Genomic DNA, 26,104 nt, shown 5'->3' with positions numbered 1-26,104 from the left:
AAAATATATGAAAATGACAGGAAGGAAATGACTAGTTGATTCATCAAGCCTGCACCACACTTAGAATGCCTGGAGCATGATGACTAGACACTTCCTACCCCTCCTCCATAGCCTGTAATCTCCCAGGAGAGGCAGAAAACAATATAAAAATAACCGGGGCCAATAAGGGAAAAGCAAATCTTGAAAATTCCTCTCTGACCTCCTCAGGCAATTGAACCTAGTCTACAACTCACATTGACCATGTTTACGTTAATTGCTAATCCACTTATCTTTTTTTTTATTTGTTTGTGGGATGTGGGCATCATTGGCTAGGCCAGCATTTATTGCCCATCCCTAACTGCCCTTGAACTGAGTGACTTGTTAGGCCATTTCAGTAGGCATTTAAGAGTCAACCACATGGCTGTGGGTCTGAAGTAGGAGAGACCAGGTAAGGATGGCAGATTTCCTTCCCTGAAGGACGTTAGTGAACCAAATGGGTTTTTACAACAATCGACAATGGTTTTATGGTCACCATTAGACAAGCTTTTTAAAAAAAATTCCAGATTTGTTAATTGAATTCAAATTTCACCATCTGCCATGGTGGGATTTGAACTCAGAGCATTAGCCTGGGTTTCTGGATCACTAACCCAGTGATATTTCCACTACACGACCGCCTACCCCAGCAAATGCAGGTTCAGCTGCCTCTTGAAGGCATGCAGAGTCAGCATACACTGGACAAGTCAACAACGCATTCCAGAACCTCACTACTCTGTGAGAAAAGAAGAACTGCCTATAATCTAGCTTAGTACAACAATAACTTGCATTTATATAGTACCTTTAACATAATAAAACATTCCATGGTGTTTTACAAGTGTTATTAAGCCAAATGCCACTGAGTCACATCAGGAGATATTAGGGTAGATGGCCAAAAGCTTGGTCAAAGAGGTAGGTTTGAAGGAGTGTCTTAAAGCAGGAAAGAGAGATGGAGAGATTTAGAGAGGGAATTCCAGAGTTTTGTGCCTTGGCATCTGAAGGCATGGCTGCTAATGATGGAGCAATTAAAATTGAGAATGCTCATGAGACCAGAATTGGTGGAGTGCAGAGATCTCAGGGGGCTGTAAGGCTGGATGAGATCACCGAGATAGGGAGGGGGTGTAGAGGTAAAATAGACATTCAAGTGTAGAGGTAAAATAGACATGGATGAGGGTTTCAGCAACAAATAAGCTGAGGCAAGGGCAGAGTTAGGCGATGTTATAGAGTTGGAGATTAATGGTCTTTGTGATGGTGTGGATATTTACTATTTTTGCATACTTTAAATGCATGTCCCTGGTCCTCCCCAATCTGTCAAACTGAAATAATCTATCAACAGGCACAATCCAGCACTTTCATTATTTTGTATACCTGTACCAGGTTGCATCGAAGTCTATATGGCTTTAAAATATATAGCTCCAGCTCTTTAAGCTTATCTGAGTAACAAAGGTTTTTTAAGCTAGGAATCATTTTCATAGCTCTCCTTTGAACCTTTTTCAAGGCCACTGTATCATCACGTGAGGGAAATAAAACTGTACTGCGAATGTGCAAAAAACTAATGGCTCTGGGTTGTGATTTGCTGTAATTATCCTTGGCAAACCAGTTTTATGTTCAGCATGGAATAGCCAGTATTGATTTTGTAACTAAGATCACTGCATTGTATAAATTGTACTGGTTTTGTTTAGCATAGGACACAATAGATTCTTGCTTTAAAATTATATTTCTGAATTTGGCAAAGATAGGGAGCTAAAGGTCCATTTTAATGCATAGCAAGTTTCATTTGAACTTTTTTCCTCTATATAATTTGCATATATGCTTTGGACTGTAATTTACTTATCCAGACAGAATGACAGTTTGCACTGAATGGAAACTTGATTCCATCTCCATGACAATTGCCGTGATGCATAGGAACCCAGCTACAAATACATTTCTGTGACACTATTTAACTACAACACTTAAAAGGCTACCAAGACTCTATAATTTATCTTGGTGGCCTTTAAAACAGTAGACTAGTTGTGTCATTATTTTCTTAAAGAATTTCAGGGTGGCTCTGCAGTTAGAATCATAGAAAGCTAACTGCACAGAAAGAGGCCACTTGGCCCATCATGTCTGCGCCAGTCGAAAAACGAGCCAAGCTGCCTAATCCCACCTTCCAGCATTTGATCTGTAGCCTGGCAGGTTACAACACTTGAGGTGCATATCCAGACACCTTTTAAATGAGTTGAGGGTTTCTGCCTCTATTGCCCTTTCAGGCAGTGAGTTCCAGACCCCCACCACCCTCTAGGATAAAAAACTTTTCCTCTTCTCCCCTCTAATCTTTCTACCAATCACTTTAAATCTATGTCCCCTAGTCACTGACCTCTCTGCTAAGGTAAATAGGCCCTTCACATCCACTCTATCCAGGCCCCTCACAACATTGTACTTTTCAGTCAAATCTCCGCTAAGCCTCCTCTGTTTGAAGGAGAGCAACCCCAGCCTATACAATCTTTTCTCATAGCTGCATTTTTCCAGTCCTGGCAACATCCTCGTAAATCTCCTTTGTACCCTGTCTAGTGCAATTATTAATGACTTATACACTTTCAGCATAATGTCCCTGCTCTTATATAGCTTGGCTAATAAAGGAAAGGATTCCATATGCCTTCTAAACCAACTTATCCACCTGTCCTGCTACCTTCAGGGATCTGTGGACATTCACTCCAAGGTCCCTCACTTCTTCTACATCTCTCAGTATTCTCTCTTTAATTATATATTCCTTTGCCTTGTTTGACCTCCCCAAATGCATCACCTCACACTTCTCCAGGTTGAATTCCATTTGCCACTTTTCTGCCCATTGATATCTTCCTGCAGTGTACAGCTATCCTCCTCGTTATCAACTACACAGCCAATTTTTGTATCGTCTGCAAACTTCTTGATCATTCCCCCGACATTTATGTCCAAATTTTTTTTTTTATTCATTCATGGGATGTGGGTGTCACTGGCCAGGCCAGCATTTATTGCCCATCCCTAATTGCCCTTGAGAAGGTGGTGGTGAGCAGCCTTCTTGAACTGCTGCAGTCCATGTGGGGTAGGTACACCCACAGTGCTGTTAGGAAGGGAGTTCCAGGATTTTGACCCAAAAATCATTAATATATACCACAAAAAGCAGGGGATCTGGAACTGAGCCGTGCAGAACGCCACTGGAAACAGCCTTCCAGTCACAAAAACACCCGTCAACACTTACCCTTTGTTTCCTGACACTGAGCCAATTTTGTATCCAGCTTGCTACATTTCCCTGGATCCCATGGCCTTTTTTTTTAACCAGTCTGCCATGTGGGACCTAGTTGAAAGCCTTGCTAAAATCCATGTAGATCCACATCAACTGCACTACCTTCATCAATCCTTCTTGTTACTACCTCAAAAAATTCAATAAAGTTCATCAGACAAGATCTTCCCTTAACAAATCTGTGCTGAATATCCTTGATTAATTTGTGCTTTTCTAAGTAACAGTTTATGCTGTCTCTCAGAATTGATTTCAATAATTTGCCCACTACTGAGGTTAGACTGACTGGCCTGTAATTAGTCGGTTTATCGCTCACTCCCTTTTTAAACAAAGGTACAATGTTAGCAGTCCTCCAATCCTCCGGCACCACACCTGTATCCAGTGAGGACTGAGAAATGATGGTCAGACCTTCCGCTATTTTCTCCCTGGCTTCTTTTTAGCAGCCTGGGGTACATTTTATCCAGCCCTGGTGATTTATTCACTTTTAAGGATGCTAATCCGATTAATATTTGCTCTCTCCCTATGTTCATTTCATCCAATACTTCACACTCCTCCTCCTTAACTACAATATCTGCATTGTCCCCCTCTTTTGTGAAGACAGATGCAAAGTCTTCATTAAGGACCATTAAGTTGCAATATGAGATTGACTGAGGTCCTAACTAAGACTTGGAGTAGTGAAAGGTAACAGGAAAATCAAAGAAATGAGGGAAGGAAGAATGACAAAAAGGCAGTTATTTGTAAAACGAAAGTATGAACTTTGATAAAACTATTTATTGCAAGCATATAGTGACGGAGATGTAAAGAAGCTGCAGAGGAATGTGTAGGTCAGTCGTAATTGAATACTGGAGACATGGGGACAGATAGACAAACTGAGGTTTTGCTAAGCTACCACTGAGGAGCAGCGATAATTAAAGAGTAGAATTTTGAAAAGAGAGATTGTGGTTTGGGGAAGCAATTGCGCTCATGGGCCAAAGGCATCACAGGAGTTAGAGAAACTAGTGAAAGATGTGGCATCAGGACTATAGTGAGGTGGAGCCAGGAAAGGAAATTTGGCTTGAAGAGGAAGGGGGCAGCAGCAAAGGCAGCTGAACAGATGGGCTGAATCTTAAACCTCAAATTTAACCTAACCTGCTCAGTGGAAATCAGGCAGATTTGGGTTCGATGCCAATGTTGGACCCCATCTGATTTCACTTTCCATTGAAGTCAACAGAGAGTAAATTGTATGGAATGTAAAATGGACGCCTGACCTGAATCCACCCAATTTGCTGGGCAGGTTAGGTTAAAGTCAAGGGTTTACTGACAAAGTCCATGATCTCCTCAAACTTGCTGGAAGATGAGTGTTGTAGTCAGGAGAGAAAGAAAGGAAAAGATGGTTCTTGGAATAACTTTGCTGGAGGTTATCCTTGCTCTGAGGATGATCCTGGAATACTGAGTGATTTTGGCAGAAGAGATTGAGGCCACTTGATCTGTTCCAACAAGAACTTGTGATGGATGATTAAAACAGATCCATACCAAATGTACTCAAGACTGATCCCATTGAGGTGGCTAAGTGTGAAGGGTGGAGGTGGGGGTGTGATGGGAATGTCCAGGATGTGAAAGAGTAAAGATTTTACTGGGACATGGGCATCTGTGGTGGAGGTGTGGGCATGGCTGAACAAATCTATAGCTGCAGAAAGTATTATGGTGAATTGAAGGCCAAAGGCAAAGCAGTTGGCAGTTTGAAAGTGCAATTGTAAATCACCAATTTTGGAAAGTCTGTTCCAGGGCTGACATAGAGAAAGGGTTGGAAGATGATAGGGTATCATGGATGATGATCAATACAAAGAAATGGCCAATGATGCCCTTGTCTGTGATTGAGCCCATGAAAGTAAAGAGGCCGTTTGAGATGGTAGGTAGAGGGGGTGTCATGAATATGGGTAGGAGAGTTTATATGGAGGGACAAGTTTAGGGAGAATAAGAGGGCAGTGAGATCAGAAGAGAGAGAGGGGAAGGCGAGTTGAAACAGAGATTAAAATTATTGAGCATGAGAAGTTGTTCAATGCAGACACTGAGGGAGCAAAGGAGGAAGGATATCTTGGGGAGAAACCTGGGGTGGGGCTTTGTAAAGAATGAGGATTTAAAAGAGGGTGAGAGAGAAGAGGGGTGGCACAAGGTGAGATGCCTGAAGAAAGAAAAGGTGCCAAAGGATTAGTGAGGAGAGATCATGGTGTGATTTGGTAATAAGGACCACAGCATTACAACTCTGGTTTGAATGAGGGAGATGATGGAAGGTATAGCTTGGTGAAGTCTTTGTTCAGGGGTAATGTGAGACCATTCATCAGCTAAGTTTCTGTCAGCCATAAAGTTGATGCAATCATCCACATTAAAATTGTAGATGGTGTGGGCCTTATTTGTAAATCAATGGATATTCTGGAGAGTAATGCAGAGAAGGGTAGTAATAGCTGGTGGAGTCTGAGTGGACAGTGGTGGATGGGACAAGCAAGACAGGAAGGAGGTTGACGACATTAACCACCCCCAGCAGGCGTGGTGAATGGGAGAGATAAGATGGGACATTTGGGATTGCTGTTTGTAGGGAGGCAGTGACAGGTGCCTTGACTGGCCTCTTGGGGAATACTGAGAGACACAGAGGGTAACTGGGTTTATCCAAATGGATTTCAAGCCTAGAATTGTATGGAAAACTGAGCCTGCAAAAGCAGATCAAGTATTGGAATAGAGGCAGTCCAGCTAAGAAAACATAGAAATATTTTTTTCAAATATCATTCAGTTAAAGCAACAATATATTGGTTGAGTATTTGCATGGAGCTGCTCCTACTCTGCTGCCGTAACTTTGCCCGAAATTTTCCATCGCATTCTGCCTAAGTTACTACAGCAGAGTGGGTGCAGTTTTGACAACATTCTCATCCATTGTAATTTTAAAATGTCACCCTAACTTGTAAATATAAACTGCTTCTGATTCAGAAAGAATAATTGAAAATTGGTTGCACATTGGGGATTTTCTTTTAACCTTGTAAAGTTGCTAATATAAACTGTGAGCACAGGCTCCAGTCTAGTGGAAATATGTGACCCAAGTACTTCCCACTCAGTTGGCAAACATGTCTATAAATTAAACTAATATATATTCAGGTTTAAATTGGCATATCTCTGTAATTAAAAGGAATTAGAAACAAATCTTTTGAAGCTTAGATTATTTTAGAAAATGGTACAATGGTTAAAATGTTGGTGCATTGAAGCTATATTTCAATCAGAGGCAGGATAGCTGCAAATTACATAAATTTACTATTGCTGCTGTGAACATCTTCATGATTGCAAACTTAAACTTGACTCACACTGCCAGTTGAAATAAACAGTGGCTTTGAAGATAAAACTATTTTGACCTTGCTTAAAACACAGGAAACCCCAAAGTACATTGTGATTGAAAAACAGTGGCTCATGATGAAGGCCACAACATTTGGATCCTTTGCACCATGGTGAGTTAGACACAGATAAGCGAGAAGTGACTTTTTAAATCCAAATGTAAGCATAACATTGAGGCAAATAATCTATATAGGAACAAGTTGTGACTAGATTTGTCTATGCCATCATTCTCATTCACTGACGTACTGTATAGATGGACAGGACAGTTCTTAAAATTGACAGCATTTTTTTTTAAAGAATTGCTTATGTTTCTTCAGTAATCTACATCTTCCATAATTTAATGAGGAAATAATTCTAATCAGATGATTTGCAGGAAAAGGGAGGAGGAGAATGAGAGTGATACCATCTTCATCCATAAAGTAATGGAATGAGAATAGCTAATAACTGCATCCCGTTTATACACAGGTATTGAATTGCTCACGATTAATAAGTGGACCAGATTTACCTGCAATGGTGGGATCAGCGGCACACACTGTAACTTTAGCTGCCAATCTCACCGCCAATCGTTTTCTGCATTTCTATTTAGAATAGACTGCAGCAAGTATGGCGGCAAATCAGAATAGGTGCAGCTAATGGCCAGTGTGTCCTGCACAAAACCTTACACTTGTGGATTGATGCATTCTGGACTTCATTTCATGCCTATCCCTCCAAAAGGATGTTTTGCTAGAAAATAGAACTATGCCACTTGACTTACAATCCTTCTTCAAAAACCATCAATGTCACACTCCATGCACCAGATTTAGATGAAAAATTAATTGTGGCTAACAAAATTAGGGAATCATAAAATTGCTCTGCTTTTTCCAAATTCATTCTTGGGCTGTGGGCATTGCTGGTAAGGTCAACATTTATTGCCCATCCCTAGCTGCCCTTGTGAAAGTAGTGGTGGGACTTCTTCTTGTACCATCGGAGTTGTGTGGCGAAGATGCTCCCACAATGCTGTTATGTAAGGAGTTCTAGGATTTAATAGGTTTGGACCAATATTTGCAAATCTGATAGTCATTAATGAAAATTGAGCCCAATTTATTAATATAGTTTAATTTTTTCCATAGGATATCAGATCTCCAAAATATTTATGACAAGGCTTTACACAGAACTATACATTGCTATTTCCTAACATTATGGGCTGAAATTTATGTTGCCGCTGCAGGGCCCGCACCTGCCAGGCCACACTTTGCGGAGCCGTGCGATATTAAACACAGTGGCTCATTTAAATGGCCAGGTGGACCACCCCTGCCCCGCCGATGACATGGAGGGGGCAGGCGGTCCCCCCCGGCAATGGCATCTGCTGCCTTTGCTCAGGTGTGGCGCCATTTTTAAAGGGCTTTGAGCCCTAACTTGCAATTTAAATATTTCAAGGAATACTGATTTTTTAAAAATCCTCCCCCCCCCTCCCCTATAAGCATAGAATTAATTACTTGCCCTCTCCCCTCCCCAAAGCACTTACCTTGTGCTCCCGACCTTCCCACCTCCAAGGTTCATCAACTTTAAACTTTACCCCTTCTCACCAACCCCTAGACTAATGAAATTACTCTAACGTCACTCTCCCCCGCACCCCCAGCACTGAAAAACGTACCTGCTATCCCCTCCCCACCAGTGTTCCACCTCAGATCTCCAGACGGGGATCCGAAGGCGCGCGAGTGCGGCCACCAGCATCAATATTGCTCTGGAATGGATGGCGAGAATGGGTAAGTAACTAATTCATTTATTTAAATAAATTAACATATATAAATTCTGCTCCCGTCGCCGGGGGGGGGGGGCGGGGCGGGGCGGGGGGGGGAGGCCTCACCAAAGCCTGCAATATCGGGCCAGGCCTTCCTGGCATTGAGGCCTGGGGCAGGCCTCTGCCACAAGCATTTTCCGTCCCCCCCCCCCCCCCAGCCCCGCCACAACACCCGATGTCAGGGGGGCTGTAAAAGTCAGCCCTATAAGTCAAAGTAAAAATATTCATCTGCCATTGTGAAATGATATTTAACAGGGGCACAACTGAGGAAAGAAATTAATTGGGTGAGTGAGTTCATTGGGAATGTATGAGTTTCAAAATAATAGGATGTGGCTACTGAGCTGACCTCAGTGAAGGAGAGAAAGAATTACATGATCCTTTAGAAACAAGGGTTTTTTTAATATCCCAAGCTCATAAAAAAAAAATCTATTTTTTAAGTATGAAGTGCAGATAAATGCAGTATATAGCTGGATTAAGGTTAAGGGTCAGCCTCACTTATTTCAACTTAATAAGCCCCAATTAATTAAATGGAGTGATCAAAGTCTAGCAATAAAAGAAAAAGGAAATGGGCTTATCAGGGATGAGTTTATGGCCTATCTTTTGCACAAACACTATTCAGTAATGTCATGTTTTGCTGACCTTGCCCAGGATTTCAGCAGTTACTGTGCATATCGGAGTTCTCCAGCAGTTCATGCAACAAACAGGAAGTAAAGAGGGAACTTCAGTTTTGCAACATTTCATCTTATAACAACAGCAGTTTCTATTAAAGCCTGGCTCAGGTATAAAATTAAAACCTGACCTGGGCCTGACCCGACAACAGCCAACCCGAACCCGTCCCAGGCCCGAGTCCTTTAATTTTTTTAAAATGTCTGATCCGACCCAAACCTGACACATGTAGTCGGGTTTGGTCGGGTAGCCAGGCTTTACTGCAGAGTGCGGAGTCTGGACTGCACGTCCTGAATGTTCATTTGAAGATTACGACCCGAGCCCGAATGCTGGACCTGGAAGAGAGACCCGACCCGACCCGACCCGAACCCGACACATGTCGTCAGGTCTGCTTGGGCTCGGGTCAGGTAACCACACTTTAGTTTCTGTTAAGTGAAAAAGTACCTGAGAATGCAGTTTGAATATTTTATTCATTTAGAAGTACAACACCAGTGAAGTTAATGCACTCCTGGCCAACCTCCCACATTCTACCCTACATAAACTTGAGGTCATCCAAAACTCTGCTTCCCGTGTCCTTACTCGCACCCAATCCCATTCACCCATCAACCCTGTGCTCGTTGACCTACATTGGCTCCGGGTTAAGCAGTGCATCAATGTTAAAATTCTCATCCTTGTTTTCAAATCCCTCCTTGAACTTGCTTTTTCCTATCTCTGTAATTTCCTTCAGCCTCACAATCCTCCGAGATATCTGCACTCCTACAATTCTGGCCTCTTGAACATCCCTGATTTTAATTGCTCCACCATTGGTGGCTGTGCCGTCAGCTGCTAAGGCCCTAAACTTGGGAATTTCTCCCGTAAACCTCTCCTCCTCTCTACCTCTCTTTCATCCTTTAAGGCGCTCATTAAAAAATACCTCTTTGACCAAGCTTTTGATCATCTGCCCTAATATCTCATCATGTGACTCAGTGTCAAATTTTGCTTTAGAATGCTTCTTTGAAACTCCTTGAGACATTTTCTAACGTTGAAGTCCTATATAAATATTCCTTCCTCTGCTAGTTGTAATTTACATCAGCAATGACTTATCCACAGGGCCTGGCTTTTTCAGAGAGAGCAAAACATAAATCTAAGGTCATGTGTATATTTCATTCTGCAGAATGGACCACACCAGCAGTCATTCCGACAAACCAATGGTGTTCATAAACTGTTAAGAATTCTTTGGTCAAATATTAATATCTAGTTTCAATCGCTATGTGATTTCTGTTTTTTTAATTGCTCTCACCATTTAGCATTTACCTGTGACATTATGATGATGTTGAAATCAGTTGTTCTGCATATTTTAAAACACTAAAGTCTCTTCATCCTGGAAATTCATTTAGAAAGGAACAGGAAAGCAAATTTGTGAAATTAGTTTTCAAAATACATTTAAAGCTGCTGACCGAGTAAAACCAGCAGGACATCCCAGAGCCTGCAGGGAGAGCACATACTGTGGATAGGGAAGATTGTGTTTGGGGGGAGGGTGCTGTTTAACATTGCACCGATTACCTGGATCGAGAGCATTAATGTAGCTTTACCTGGCCTGTTTTAATTGTGTTAGAGGAATGTGAATTATTGGAAGGCAGACTGGTTAATCAACAGGCAAATCTAACAACAAATGCACCGATGTACCTCTCACAAGTCCCATTCCCTACACTGGTGTTTGCACATAATTACATTCACAGACTTGCACATATAAATCAGGCTACCACCAGGTAACTAGCATCATTATCTTTATGTCTAAATGGCAGTAGTATGAAAACTGGCTTAAATGCAGGGAAATCGCAGCCACCATTGATTAATGAGGGGCAAAACTACAATAATTAACTTCTCACTGTTTTTGGCAACAGTTCTGATGAAGCAGCGCAAAGGTCCCAGGAAAATATGGAGTGGTATAACTAATGATGTGAGTCACTTACTCCATAATTTCCTCTTCAGCGCTGTTCAAGGCTCCCTACACCGGAGATGTGCCACTAGAATGGTGCAAGTCCCCAGGAAAATCTGGCCCTTTGTTTATAAATGAGGATGACTGAGATAGGCTGATACAACTGGGTCTGCATATCTGATAATAAGTAGAAGAATTTATGTGTCATCTTGGCTCAACCAGTAACTCACTTGCCTATGAATCAAAAGGTTGTGGGCTCAAGCCCAATGATGTGATTGTGTAGTACTGAAAAAGTGGACATGTACTAATTTGAGGCATCTTGAGGACAAAGTGCTATACAAATGCAAGATTCTTCTGTTATATAAATGATGAAATATGTCTCAAGTTCACATGTATGTATTTTTCAGCTGTCTTGGTTGGCAAATTAATTAGAGCTTCAGACACAGGAAGTGATTATGTTTCTAAAAATACTTGCACTAAAATTTGTAGTGTGGGTCACATAATAACTAAGCTCAAACCAGATGAATAAATCTAAAGGATTTTTCTGTTCTCATTAAGCAAATAGCCATGTACTTAAATGGTACTGCATCAAGGGTTCAGAATGAGTAAATCTGAAGGCTTCATATTAATGCTTAAGACTTGCACATTATTAAATTATGTGCGTAATTTCCTGCCTAAACAGGATTTCCACTTATCAACAAACATCTCTGCAATTTTTGTTAGTAGAATGCCAAATCTGATGTGCTGTTATAGTCTCCAAATATGTCACGCAGACAGACTGGAATAAATATATTCTATTCTGTTTCTACTTCAAGCTGCACTGTTTAAAATAAATTCATAATTAGTGATTAGAAAACATGGAGAAAAACCTCTGGGATGGGGGAAGAGAAATGCTCCATTTCAAAGCATCTGTTTTACAGGCAGAACATGGATGCTGTCGAGTGAAGTATCTTTTCTGTTGGAACAGATTCATATGGGAGAACCTTTCAAAGTACTTTTTTGAGTATCAAGAGAATCTATAATTTTGTTTTATTTTTCCTCCATGTCTCATTTGGGCAGCATCCAGAAAACCAACCTTAGGAAACCTCATTCTCTGCTGCTAGTGATCACCTTGTCCCGCCCGCTCCTTGGATTAATTATGCCAACATTCGGCCCATCCTGCTATTTTCTCTTACTAGCACCACTCAACTGCACAAGTCCATCAACAATCACTACCACTCTCCATATAGCCCTCATCAACTCCCTAAAAAATGGTCATTTTCAACTTGATCATAATGACAATTGACACCAACAGAAACATGGTTCCTGAATAGCGACTCCTTTCCTCTTACATACACCTCCCTATCTGACTACACTTTCCACCATCTGTAAAGCCCAAACAGCAATGGCAGTGGGCTTATTGCCTAATCTCCCCTTTGCTTTTTCCCCATTCTTCTGAAACAACACTTTTTGAGTACCTCACTCATTTCCATCTATCTCACCTCCTTTAAAATCCTTGTCATTTGTTTATTGCGTACATTAGCCTCCTTATTGAAGTGTCCTCTTCTCCCTCTTCTCACCTGCCTTGGCTTCTGAACTGAGCATCCTTGGTCATTTCTACCTTCACCTCAAATCTTCCCCTCTCCTTTGACTTCACTCCCTCCTTTCTTCCCTTCATATAAATTGCCCAACCCATACGATTGGCCATCTCATTCACCAGTGGTTTTGCGATAATCTCTAATCACTTTCTTGTCTCCTTTATTGCTTGCAACCCCCCACCATCCTCCAATCCCAATTTTCTTCCACCCAGTGAAAAATCTCTTTCCACTAGCTTCCTCACAAACTCAGTGGAGCAAAACTAACCTGCTGCTCAACAACAACTTTCACTTATATAGCACCTGTAACATAGTAAAACATCCCATTTGACAACAGCAAAATACCATGGATGCTAGAAATTTGAAATAAAAACAGAAAATGCCAGAAGTACTCAGCTGGTTTTGCAGCATCTATAAAGATAGAAACAGAGTTAACATTTCAGGTCAATAACCTTTCATGATGAAAGGTCAACGACCTGAAAAGTCTCTACATAATCAAACGACAAATTAAACAAGACAAAGAAGTTAATATTAGGATGGCTGACTAAAATCTTGGTGTCATGCAGGCCCCCACCTGCCAAGAATGAGGCATATTATTTTTGCCACATGGATATTAAACTTCAAATTGTTGCTGGGAAGAAGAGAAGGCCTGTTACAAGGAATTGCCAGGACCCTGGCCAGAAAGACATTTTTGCATATTAGCAGATAGTGTTGGAACAAGGGAGCTATCCCCTGCTTCCAATACACAGAACAGACCTGCTCTAACCAATTGGTCCTGTGACCACCCTGCTGGCCAACTTGGGGAGTTTTAAATTGAAGAAACAGTGTTTGAGGACAGAAAGCTCTTGGCTCCTGGATTGAAAAGAGCTTCTCCTGTCTGCTCCCATCTCTTTCTCACCAGCTTTGAAATCCATTAAAGACACATGATCCCCAAGAGAGAAAAGTCTCCTAAGGTGAACAAGATTTAAGAAGAATGCTGGGCCCCAACGAAAATAAAGATCCACCTACAAACAAGAACTCTACAGTGAGCTCGAAGACCCATAACAAAAAACTCTTCAGATCTTGCCTCAAACCTTTCCACTTCATTTTTTTTCTGCTCTTTTCTGTCTCTATTTGCATGTGTGTATCGCGTTATGTATGCTAGCGTGGGGTGTGGCGTGTATTCGTAGGCGTTAACCGAATTAGAGTTTAAGTTTTAATAAATTTCAAACTTTCTTCTTTAAACCTAAGAAAACCTGTGTGTGTGCTGGTTTCTTTGCCTTGTAATTGGTAAGTGATGAATAAGGATTCATCAAGGAGGAGCTCAAAACATGTTGTGTTTAAAATAAAACCCTGCTACAGTAAGATCAAATGAAGGCTGAGAGGGACCCCTAGACACCTTTCTCACCTGGTCGTAACACTTGGTCAAGAGTTAGGTTTTAAGGAGTGTCTTAAAAGAAGGCAGAGAACTGAGGAGATTTAGGGAATTAATTTGAGACCTTAGAGCCTCAATAGGTGAATGCTTGTCCACCAAGGGTGGCGAAGGAAAGCAGGTATGCACAAAAGACCAGAGTTGTAGGGCTGGAGAAGGTTAAAGAGATGGGGGTTTGGCAAGGCCAATGAAGATGAGAATTTTAAAACCAAGGCATTGGTGAACTGGGAGCTAATGCAGATCAGTGATCACAGGGGTGATATCTTTTTGGGCCTCCTTATCTCGAGAGACAATGGATACGCGCCTGGAGGTGGTCAGTGGTTTGTGAAGCAGCGCCTGGAGTGGCTATAAAGGCCAATTCTGGAGTGACAGGCTCTTCCACAGGTGCTGCAGAGAAATTTGTTTGTCGGGGCTGTTGCACAGTTGGCTCTCCCCTTGCGCCTCTGTCTTTTTTCCTGCCAACTACTAAGTCTCTTCGACTCGCCACAATTTAGCCCTGTCTTTATGGCTGCCCGCCAGCTCTGGCGAATGCTGGCAACTGACTCCCACGACTTGTGATCAATGTCACACGATTTCATGTCGCGTTTGCAGACGTCTTTATAACGGAGACATGGACGGCCGGTGGGTCTGATACCAGTGGCGAGCTCGCTGTACAATGTGTCTTTGGGGATCCTGCCATCTTCCATGCGGCTCACATGGCCAAGCCATCTCAAGCGCCGCTGACTCAGTAGTGTGTATAAGCTGGGGATGTTGGCCGCTTCAAGGACTTCTGTGTTGGAGATATAGTCCTGCCACCTGATGCCAAGTATTCTCCGAAGGCAGCGAAGATGGAATGAATTGAGACGTCGCTCTTGGCTGGCATACGTTGTCCAGGCCTCGCTGCCGTAGAGCAAGGTACTGAGGACACAGGCCTGATACACTCGGACTTTTGTGTTCCGTGTCAGTGCGCCATTTTCCCACACTCTCTTGGCCAGTCTGAACATAGCAGTGGAAGCCTTACCCATGCGCTTGTTGATTTCTGCATCTAGAGACAGGTTACTGGTGATAGTTGAGCCTAGGTAGGTGAACTCTTGAACCACTTCCAGAGCGTGGTCGCCAATATTGATGGATGGAGCATTTCTGACATCCTGCCCCATGATGTTCGTTTTCTTGAGGCTGATGGTTAGGCCAAATTCATTGCAGGCAGACGCAAACCTGTCAATGAGACTCTGCAGGCATTCTTCAGTGTGAGATGTTAAAGCAGCATCGTCAGCAAAGAGGAGTTCTCTGATGAGGACTTTCCGTACTTTGGACTTCGCTCTTAGACGGGCAAGGTTGAACAACCTGCCCCCTGATCTTGTGTGGAGGAAAATTCCTTCTTCAGAGGATTTGAACGCATGTGAAAGCAGCAGGGAGAAGAAAATCCCAAAAAGTGTGGGTGCGAGAACACAGCCCTGTTTCACACCACTCAGGATAGGAAAGGGCTCTGATGAGGAGCCACCATGTTGAATTGTGCCTTTCATATTGTCATGGAATGAGGTGATGATACTTAGTAGCTTTGGTGGACATCCGATCTTTTCTAGTAGTCTGAAGAGACCACGTCTGCTGACGAGGTCAAAGGCTTTGGTGAGATCAATGAAAGCAATGTAGAGGGGCATCTGTTGTTCACGGCATTTCTCCTGTATCTGACGAAGGGAGAACAGCATGTCAATAGTCGATCTCTCTGCACGAAAGCCACACTGTGCCTCAGGGTAGACGCGCTCGGCCAGCTTCTGGAGCCTGTTCAGAGCGACTCGAGCAAAGACTTTCCCCACTATGCTGAGCAGGGAGATTCCACGGTAGTTGTTGCAGTCACCGCGGTCACCTTTGTTTTTATAGAGGGTGATGATGTTGGCATCGCGCATGTCCTGGGGTACTGCTCCCTCGTCCCAGCACAGGCATAGCAGTTCATGTAGTGCTGAGAGTATAGCAGGCTTGGCACTCTTGATTATTTCAGGGGTAATGCTGTCCTTCCCAGGGGCTTTTCCGCTGGCTAGGGAATCAATGGCATCACTGAGTTCCGATTTGGTTGGCTGTATGTCCAGCTCATCCATGACTGGTAGAGGCTGGGCTGCATTGAGGGCAGTCTCAGTGACAGCATTCTCCCTGGAGTACAGTTCTAGGTAGTGCTCAACCCAGCGGTCCATCTGTTTGCGTTGGTCAGTGATTATGTCCCCCGATTTAGATTTGAGGGGGGGATCAGTGCAGATCAGTGATCACAGGGGTGATAGGTGAATGGGATATGGTGCGAGTTAGGGTTGATGAGCTCAGATTTCTGAAGGGTGGAAGATGGGAGTCGAGCCAGGAGAGCATTAAAATAGTCAAAACTGGAGGTAACAAAAACATGGATAAGGGTTTCAGGAGCAGATGGGCTGAAGCAGAGGCAGAAATGAAGTGAAAATAGGCAGTCTTTATGATGGTGAGGCTACGAGGTCAAAGTTTCTGCTCAGGGTTAAATAGAATGCCAAGGTTGCGAACAGTCTGGTTTGGCCTAAGACAATGAGCAAGGATGGGTTCGAGTGGTTGGCTAGGAAATGGAGTTTGTGGTGGGGGCCAAAGACAATGGCTTTAACCTTCCCAATGGTTTGTTGGAGGGAATTTCAGCTATTCCAAGGATGGATGTCAGACAAGCAATTTGACAACACAGAGACGGTGGAGGAGGCAAGAGAGATGGTGGTGATGAGATACAGCTGGTTGTCATCAACGTACCAATGGAACATAAGAACATGAGAAATAGGAGCAGGAGTAGGCCATTCAGCCCCTCATGCTTGCCCCGCCATCCAATAAGATCATGGCTGATCTTTCCCAGGCTTCAACTCCTCTTTTGGGCTTGTTCCGCCTAACCCTCGAAAAATGAACTTGATATCATAGAACATAGAACATAGAACATACAGCACAGAACAGGCCCTTCGGCCCACAATGTTGTGCCGATCCTTTGTCCTCTGTCAAGGACAATTTAATCTATACCCCATCATTCTCCTTTATCCATATACCTATCCAAAAGCCTTTTGAAAGTCCCTAAAGTTTCTGACTCAACAACTTCCCCGGGCAAGGCATTCCATGCCTCGACCACTCTCTGGGTAAAGAACCTTCCCCTGACATCCCCCTTATATCTCCCACCCTTCACCTTAAATTTATGACCCCTTGTAACGCTTTGCTCCACCCGGGGAAAAAGTTTCTGACTGTCTACCCTATCTATTCCCCTGATCATCTTATAAACCTCTATCATGTCACCCCTCATCCTTCTCCTTTCTAATGAGAAGAGGCCTAGAATGTTCAGCCTTTCCTCGTAAGACTTATTCTCCATTCCAGGCAACATCCTGGTAAATCTCCTCTGCACCCTCTCCAAGGCTTCCACATCCTTCCTAAAATGAGGCGACCAGAACTGCACAATATCATGGGCTGGATTTCAACGGCGAGCTCAAAAAATGGCGGCCTGCCCGTGCGCACCACACGCCAAAGAGCCACTGCAATCTTAAGCACGGCGGCTCATTTAAATAGCTGGGGTGGCCCGACCTCATCCCCCCCCCAATCATGAGGAGCGGGCGGGCTGTCCGTCTCCGGCAATGATGTCAGCTGCCTGTGCGCAGGTGCTAATGCCATTTTTAAAGGGCAGTCAGCCCTGCTGGCTTATTTAAATATTTAAAGACATATTCAATAAAATTAAATAAATCCATTTATTTTGCCCCTCTCCCACCCCCAATAACAATAGCATTAATTATTTGCCCTTCCTCCCCCAAAACACTTACCTTTAACATCTGACCTTCCCCCCAAAAACTGCACAAAGTTTAAAGAACAACCCTGCCCACCATCCCTGACACCCATGCCCCCACCACCCCCCCATCCCGCACTTATAACCTTAATTCCTCCCCCCTCCCCACCAGTGTCGCGCCTCATTTCCCCGGACAGGGATCCAAAGACGTGGGAGTGCCAGCTGCCACGCCGAAGATCACGGCAGGCCATCAAGATCTGAGGTAAGTATATGTAAATGCATTAATTTTATTAATTTGAATATTGTGATGTGGTCCCATCGTCGAGCAGCGGGTTTGTGGGGGGGAGGGGTGGTGGGTAGCTGCCACGGTATCTCACCACTGTCGGGAGGATTGGGCCGGGCGGGCCATGGCGGGCCTCATCCGGAGCCATCTTCAGGCACCCCCCGCCACGGATCTCAACGTCGAGGGCTCCTTAAAATCCAGCCTCATGTCTTGGCATGTAGATGAGAAATAGGAGGGGGCCAAAAGATAGATCCTTGGGGGACTTGCAGGAAGAGAAGCCTTTGCAGGATATTCTCTGGCTAGGACAGGACAGGTAAGGGTGAAACCAGGCAAGGTGAGACAATGGAGGGGCAGGTTAATTAATCACTAGATCTAACACAATCACATGTTTTTCTCTGCTCAGCCAAAATAGTCTTAATCAGGATTGCCTTCACTTAAAGACTAGATCGATATTTCATTCAGGATTTTCATTTTCTGCTTCTCTTGGCTTCATCTCCATCTGAAATGCTGTGCAATAGGTAATTCAGTGAAACTATTCTGCATCTGAGATCAGACCTTTTATTCGTTTGACACTGGTACTTGTAACAGTCTGATGGTATATTGGGGAAGGAATTGAACACTATATCACACTTACATTTCACATTTATTGTACAGAGTAAAAGGATTACAAACATGTAGCTCCTCACTCAATCCCTCCACCAGTCTCAGTAAGTGTCTGCTTATAAGTGCTTTCTTTTCTATATTATTTTCTGCTGATCAGCCAAGAGTAGTACGTCACTGATCTTGGCCAGTGTGATTCTGAATTGTTGGATTTTGGTGTTTTGGTAATTGTTTATGTTGTGACTTTTTTTTAAAAAACAACAGATAACATTGAATTAGGATTTACTGAGGTGCTCAAGATGGAGATGAAGCCAAGAGAAGCGGAAAATGAAAATCTGAATGAAGAGGGGAATAGGGAATTGCCACAATGCTGTCCATGGTGTCACAAGGTTCACACAACGGTGTCTAATTGGATGCTTCCTGAAGACACGAGAAGTCGCTATATGGAAAGAGCAAATTGCCTTCCTCCACCGGTCTTCATTATCTCCATAAGTTTAGCTGAGGTATGTTAAATTCCAGAAAGCTTGTTATGGAAAGATAATGCTGGAGGCTATCTTTACTCAGTTTCACATTTATTATGCAGAATAAAAGGATTTAAAACATGCGGCTCCTCACTCAAAACCCTTCACCAGTCTCAGTAAGTGTCTGATTATAAGTGCTCAAGTAAGACCCCAATTAACATGCTCCACCTGCATATAATCAAACAATTGATACACAATTAACAGATTAACAAGGTAGAGTCCACATTACATTAAAACAATACAACCTTTAGTGCACAACTGTAACTGATGAGTATGTATATTGTGGAAGAGTGAATTGTTTTGCCACTGCAGATAAGCTAGCTTTCTAAGAGTTCACATTACAGCTCCTTGTAGCTGCTGGCCAGATTAATCAAAATTACTTTATACAGTACTTTACATTCCTATGTTTGTATATTCAGAGATGCAACATCATATCATTATATCCAATGAAAACTTCTGTTATTCAACAGTAATCTGAAATATCAAAAGGAGCAATCATCATCAAAAAAAAATTCTCCATTATATGAATAATAGATGTTTATTAGAAGGCAGCAATCCAGACTCAGTATTCAGCTTATGAACAAGCATTTCAAGCCCTTCTCTTGCATTTTAGATTCTTATCAGAAATGCTTGATCTCAATTATCTTCTCCTAATCAAATAGTACAAATCCAGTATTATTCAATTTTCCACAAGTAAGGAAGATTTGATAACCTGATGAGTAAGTGTGTTTTGAAGTTCTCATAAACTAATGGAGAAAGACCCATTGCACTCTCCTCCATTGTGTGTTCCATTTATATCGATGTAACTGTAAATTACTGCATTATGGCAAAGAAACTTTTAATTTACATGGAATCACTTATACTGGAGATGGAACCTCTTATATTGACATTGAAGATACGATCCTACCAACATGAAACTTCTGACATCAACTCTTTGAACAAGCCTTTGGTCATTCCTCCAAACCTCCTACTCACCATCTCTTTTTCTTACATCAATCAGTGAAGATATTTGGGATGTTCTTTATGCTAAAGGTGCTAAATAAATACACACATTTGATTGTTGCTATCTTCACTAGATCTTCAAGGCTAGTACACTAAACAATAAACTGGAAATGTTGAGGTACTGACTCCTACTTCTTACCAACTGACATCTTTCTATCGCCTTCATTGTACAATACAATTTCTTTGAGGAATTTATAACATTCTGTTTGTGTTTGCAGTATTGTTTTCGTATTGGCCAAGAGCATTGATTTTCATGCTCTTCTGCGTAGGGATCTCCTGTAAATATTGACACTTTGGTGAAACCTAAGCCCTAAATTCCGAATGAAGGTGTCTGATACCCAAAGAAAATATTTTATTTAGTGTACAGAAACATTGTGCTAGCAAGTCCACAAATAAAGAAAAATACAGCAATCTGATCAATAGGACCTTTAGACCCTGGGATCCCATATAGATCCCTAGGATTTGGGTAAGCAGAGTTTAAAAACTTATACTCTGGAATCTGTGATATGAAGACAATCGACCCATTTTAAATTGTCTTTGCTACTATTGTCCTACACCTTAGGCTTGACATATCTTTGGAAATCCCTTAAAGGTGAGAAAAAATATGCAAAAAAACACATGCCTTTTGGGTGGTGAAAAAGATATTTTGAAAACTCAATAGTGTTTTTGAGAAATGAAAACAATTTGTGCATGAATTTTAAATATAATTTATTTGAGTTGTGTAGAACAATTACTGTGGGTGTAGGGATGGGAGAATCAACAGTTTGTTGTCTACTTCACAATTGCTAATCGGTATGTGAAAAGTCAAGGAGCATTACTGATTTACTTGCTCAGGGTAGCCTGATTTGTCTGAGATATTTTATAGCTTATGCAATTCTTAAATTATGCTACTGAGAATTGTATTTCTATTCTTTAAGTTGATACAATACTGCAGTTTGTTCTTGGGTTGATCCTAGTTCCATGATTTAAGAAAGCCATCACTCACTTTTGGCGAATAAAACAAAAAGTATACACAGACTTTAACAACATCAATGTTATTCACAATACTTGTTGGTAGAATTGAGATATAAGCCAAATCCATTTTGAATTAACTCACAAATACTTTTATATTGCCATGGATAATTTTAGGGAGGTCTGTTGCTTCAAAATATGGGGCAAGGGCTGGAAATGCAGGGGCAAAAACTAAGCACGAATTCCAGCTATATCACTGCACATTTCACCCACTGTCCTTTTGTGGTTGAAGCAGTGACAATACTAAAAGGGATCTACATCCTCCCTAATTATCCCATTCATTCGACCATTGGGGGTGTGAGAGTCTGGGTTCCTTCATGGCCTAAATAAGTGTTTATTTTCTCTTTTGCTGTTGGCCGGTTACATCGAGGTTGGTCATTTACAGGGGAGTGTTAATCAATTTTCTCCAGTGCCACACAATACTCTGAGAGGGAGAGAAAGAGAAAATGAGAATAAAATGAGGTACCTGTCATTTTCCTTGGTGGCCTAGAAAGACTCTTGTATGTTGTATGGGATCAGATTCTTGGATTCAAGTGTACAAATATGCTATTATTGGATCTCTGAATGGTACAAAAAAGCCAAATCCCCACCTCTCCATATTTCTGGGAATTCATAATTACCACAACGTGCAGCAATTATACTCTGGTTTGTTAAATTATTTACTTCTTAAATCTTCCATTGCGAAATTCTCATTTTATTTTTCAGCTGGCTATTTTTGTTTACTATGCGGTCTGGATGCCTCAGAAGCAGTGGATTACCTTGGACAGAGGGGTATGGGAAAGTCCATTCATATATAGGCCAGACAAGAGGAAGGAAGCCTGGAGATTTGTTTCATACATGTTAGTACATGCCGGGTAAGTGTTCCTCACACAAATGTTGTTTTGTTTATGGATAAATAAAGCACAGGAAATGTCTGAAATCACACACCTATTTTTTCTTAGTTCTTAGTGTTGACTTTTAAAAAACAACTGGGCATCATGATGACAATGGCCAACATGATACTCAGCTATACTGACCAAATGGGCTGGCTGTTGTCATCTGCAGAAATGATGGGGGCATTACAACTGGCTTGCTTGTTTACAGCGAGGGAGGAATGAAAAAAAGATAGCCAATGTTCTGCTCAGGTGGAAGTAAGATTGGGAGTGGCAATTCTTCCTCAAATATTTGTATAGTCTTTGCACACTTGCAAATGAAGACTGTACTGTTGGGTGAAATTCTGTATAACCAGTAGTTGACTTTGTCAGTCATTGAATTATTATAAGGTTTAATATTACATTTCTACTAATAATTACAAATCATACATTTAGCAGTCCAACAACAAATCCTGTGTCTATTTTCTATGAAGTAATTTAACTTGCTGTTTGGTTGCACGACACTATTATGACTTTACATTTATGTGGGTATTGTATATGGAAAAAAAAACAATCCAACTAGTGTTCCCTCTAATTTCCCTTAGTTGTACATGACCCATTTCTTGAACTGCATGGTCCCTTTAAGATTGTCGCATGGCTGTGCATGCGTGCATCTTAAAGGGACCACTGCTTGTGTGTGTTCTGTTTATGTCCTGCGTGGTAAGTTCCCGATTGCTGCATCGATGCAGCTTAGAGGGAATAATGAATCTGACCCATTTTATGTAATAAAGGGGCTTGAAGTAAAGGCTTTAAAGTCAGTAGTTAAAAAATTTGTTAACTATGTTCTAACCTTCAAGATTGACTACGGATGAAAATGTATATTTTTAATCCACTAGACTCCCAGGGGTAAATGTAGTGACAGACCAATGGCTATGGGAGTATAGAATTTTACTACACAGAATGAGGTAATTGGCCCATCATGTCTATATTGGCTCTGTGGGATGTGGTCACACTCTTAATCCCATTTCTGTGACATTTCCCCACACAGATTTGATTTTCAGCTGTTTTTGTTGCCTCAATACTGGGAAATACATGGGCATCACAAGCCTTTTACATTCAGGGAATAATGAAATATTACAAGGAATAGCTTCATTTGGGTTTAGTTTCCTTTTTTCTTTAGTTTGTACAATATGGCTTGTTAGTAATTTGAAAGTATATTTAACATACATTCGATTGAAAGGATTTTTTGCCAGACATAATGGCCATGGTTTTCTGCTTCTTCACCTGCCAACTGCAGTTTTCTATCCATTCACATTAATGGAGCGAAAATAATGGCAAGCACAGAAACAGAAAACCCCAATCCATGTCATTGAAGCTGACAAAATGAAAAGACATGCAAGTAAAATCAAATCACTTCAATACAATGTTAAGGATCTATCATGCCTGACCAAACAGGTCGAACAGCATTTCTGCAAACTGTATAAAATATGTTGTAGTGAAGGGAGACTATGCTGTTTGGAAACATGAATGGCCAGTGGCCTGCTAGAACACATGTTGCAGTGAGGATCAAAGAATGTGGGTTTGTAGTGGTGAAGACCTTACATTCCTAGTGGTCTATCAGAATGATTAGGACCACTGTACCGCTGTCTCCAACGTACATTTTTTTTGTGAAGCAGTCATTCTTGAGGGTGATGTTTTTTGTGAAATGTACACCTGCAAATAACCATAAATAACCTGTCCTCCTTTTGTACCTGCAGAGTCCAGCACATAATAGGGAACCTATTTATGCAGCTTATTCTAGGAATTCCATTAGAGTTGGTTCACAAAGGCCATCGGGTTGGCCTGGTCTACCTTGCAGGTGTGATTGCAGGTGAGTTAATTTTACAGTTTCATGATCCTTTGTATGCTATTCCAAATCATGTGTTTAGCATTGAGGAATGATTTAGTTTTAGGAAGAAGGGTCAAATACTGTGTGAGGAAAGTCTGGGTGAAGGTCTAGCAGGAGTAAGCATTTCTGTGCTTACATACTAATTCATGATATATACTTGTGAGCAGTATTGTGCACTATCTTTGTGTAATACAATTGACATCTAGGTAATGCAACATTCCACTCTAATCCAAACCTGTTTGAACATTTCCATATCTAACCTGGAAGAGCTAGTTTTTGGAGCAACATAATAACGTTCTGTTGCAGTGTAACTCTCACTTGACACCTCCACACTGCAAGACACAACTTGAAAAAGCATCCTTCTCTAGTTATTTTGAAACAAAGTTATTTTCTGTCTCATGTACCACATGTAAAAGACCATAGCTTCAATATTAACCCCTGCACAGTGGGTGGGAGAGGGTTGAGCTAAATCAAATGCACGAATACAACTCTTACCTATCACACACGCATCTGTTGCTGTTTTATTCAGAGGAAGATATCAGGGTGTCCAAATATCCCTCCGTGAAGAGGCCAGTCCATCTTTAACATATTTAAATCACACTCCTATAATGCAATTGTGAGCCTGATTTGGAATTAACAGCTGCTGCACAGGTTTCCAAGGCATCGGGAAACCTGGCAGTGAAAACGAGGTGAGATTGCGAGGCACTTTATCAAGGTGTTTGGAGGTCATAAGATCCATTTTCAAAAAATGTTCAGCATTCACAGCTGCTTTCCCAGTTCCCTCGATGAAATAGTTTGGTAAGAATACTTGCTGTGGGAGACTTATTTGTATAGTTTGGAGACGCTCCCAGAGAACATCACGGTGGGTGGCATGTGGCTGCTTCAGACAAGGAAGAGAATGAGCATCATCAGTAGTAAGACTGTGCAATGGAGGGAAATGCAGGTGGATAAGAGAGAGGGGAGCAACTGAGGGTTTGAGATTGGAGGAGACACTACTCACCCAACAGGATCTACAGGCAGAGGCTTGGCTTTCTTGACCTGTCAGAGGAGCAGTGCTTCCGACATCTGAGGTTGTCATGTCAGGTGGGGTTGCAGACATCTGCGGCCTCCTAGAAGAAGACCTGCTCCTTCTGGATCTGGCAGTCTGAGAAGTCAACCAAAGATGTGATTCCATGTGCCCGCTCATTGTGGATATTGTCATCAGAGGGGAAGGGTACATCACTTCCAGGCCCGTAAACAATCCATCTATCATCTGCCTGACGCATTTATGTACCACAGACTGCGAAATCCTCACTGTGTCTCTGGTAGTACCCTGGAAGGAAGAGGCAAAAATATTGAGAACTTTGATGACTCACAATCGAGCACAGACAGGGTGCTGGGAGTGGAGACGGAGCGTAGAGAGGGGGGAGCAGGAAGTGGAGAGTGGAGGAAGTGGCGAGGGGGGAAGTGGGGAGTAGCATGTGGGGAGAGCGGGATGCAGGGAGTGGAGAGTGGGGAACAAGGAGTGGGGAGTGTCGAACATGGAGCTGGGAGTAAGAGATACACATAGAAAGAGAACGGGAAGAGAGAGAGAGAGAGACAGAGAACACGGGGCAGAAGGACACACGGGGGTGTGGGGAGAGAAAGGCAGAGAGGGGGAGGGGGAGAGAGACAGAGAGAGTCAGAGAGAGAGAGACATGGGGGTATGGGGGAAGAGAGAGAGACCCGGAGAGAGGTGGGAGAGAGAGGGAGAGAGACAGTGAGAGAGGGGAGAAAGATACAAGGAGAGGAAGAGGGGGAGAGATGGGAGAAAGATATGGGGAGAAAGGGAAAGGGAGGGGGGACAGACGGAGAGATAGAGTGAGAGAGAGACAGAGAGGGTGATTGAGAGAGAGTTGGGGGGAGAGATAGAAGCAGAGAGGGGAGGGAGTGAGAGGGGGGTGGGGGAAGAAAGAGATCTAGATTAGTCCTGACAGATGGACATCTATCCAAAATACTCCACATTGCTACATCAAGTTTGCGGGCAGAGATTGAGTACTTATGCAAGCAAAAACAATGCCAGGTATGTCACTAAATCAATGTGCAACATAGTGATGAGAAAGTAAGTCAAAATAAATTAGTCTTCTCATTTAATGCTTCTTCACAAAAATGCAGGTTTGTTGTTGTTTTGATTAATAGTACAATAAATTTTTAATGCCTTTATCTTTCCAAAATTTTTTCACCGGCTCCTTATGTAGGACAAAAATTGTAATGTAATTGTAATGTGGC

General features: G+C 42.2%; 1 protein-coding gene across 7 annotated transcripts in view; it reads left to right on the top strand.

Annotated features, from left to right (window-relative positions):
- rhbdl2 (rhomboid, veinlet-like 2 (Drosophila)) overlaps nt 1–26,104 on the top strand; it is an 85,243-nt gene that overhangs the window by 30,581 nt on the left and 28,558 nt on the right. For all 7 annotated transcript variants that reach the window (XM_068011246.1, XM_068011242.1, XM_068011241.1 and 4 more), the window contains 3 exons: nt 18,849–19,087; nt 21,824–21,972; nt 23,727–23,839. In XM_068011246.1, coding sequence (XP_067867347.1) covers nt 18,884–19,087; nt 21,824–21,972; nt 23,727–23,839 — 466 coding nt within the window. In that variant the 5' untranslated portion in view covers nt 18,849–18,883. The remainder of the gene's footprint in view (nt 1–18,848; nt 19,088–21,823; nt 21,973–23,726; nt 23,840–26,104) is intronic.

The sequence above is a fragment of the Heterodontus francisci genome, chromosome 31 (genome assembly GCF_036365525.1).
Source record: "Heterodontus francisci isolate sHetFra1 chromosome 31, sHetFra1.hap1, whole genome shotgun sequence".
Classification (NCBI taxonomy): domain Eukaryota; kingdom Metazoa; phylum Chordata; class Chondrichthyes; order Heterodontiformes; family Heterodontidae; genus Heterodontus; species Heterodontus francisci.
This window is presented reverse-complemented; position numbering and strand designations above follow the sequence as displayed.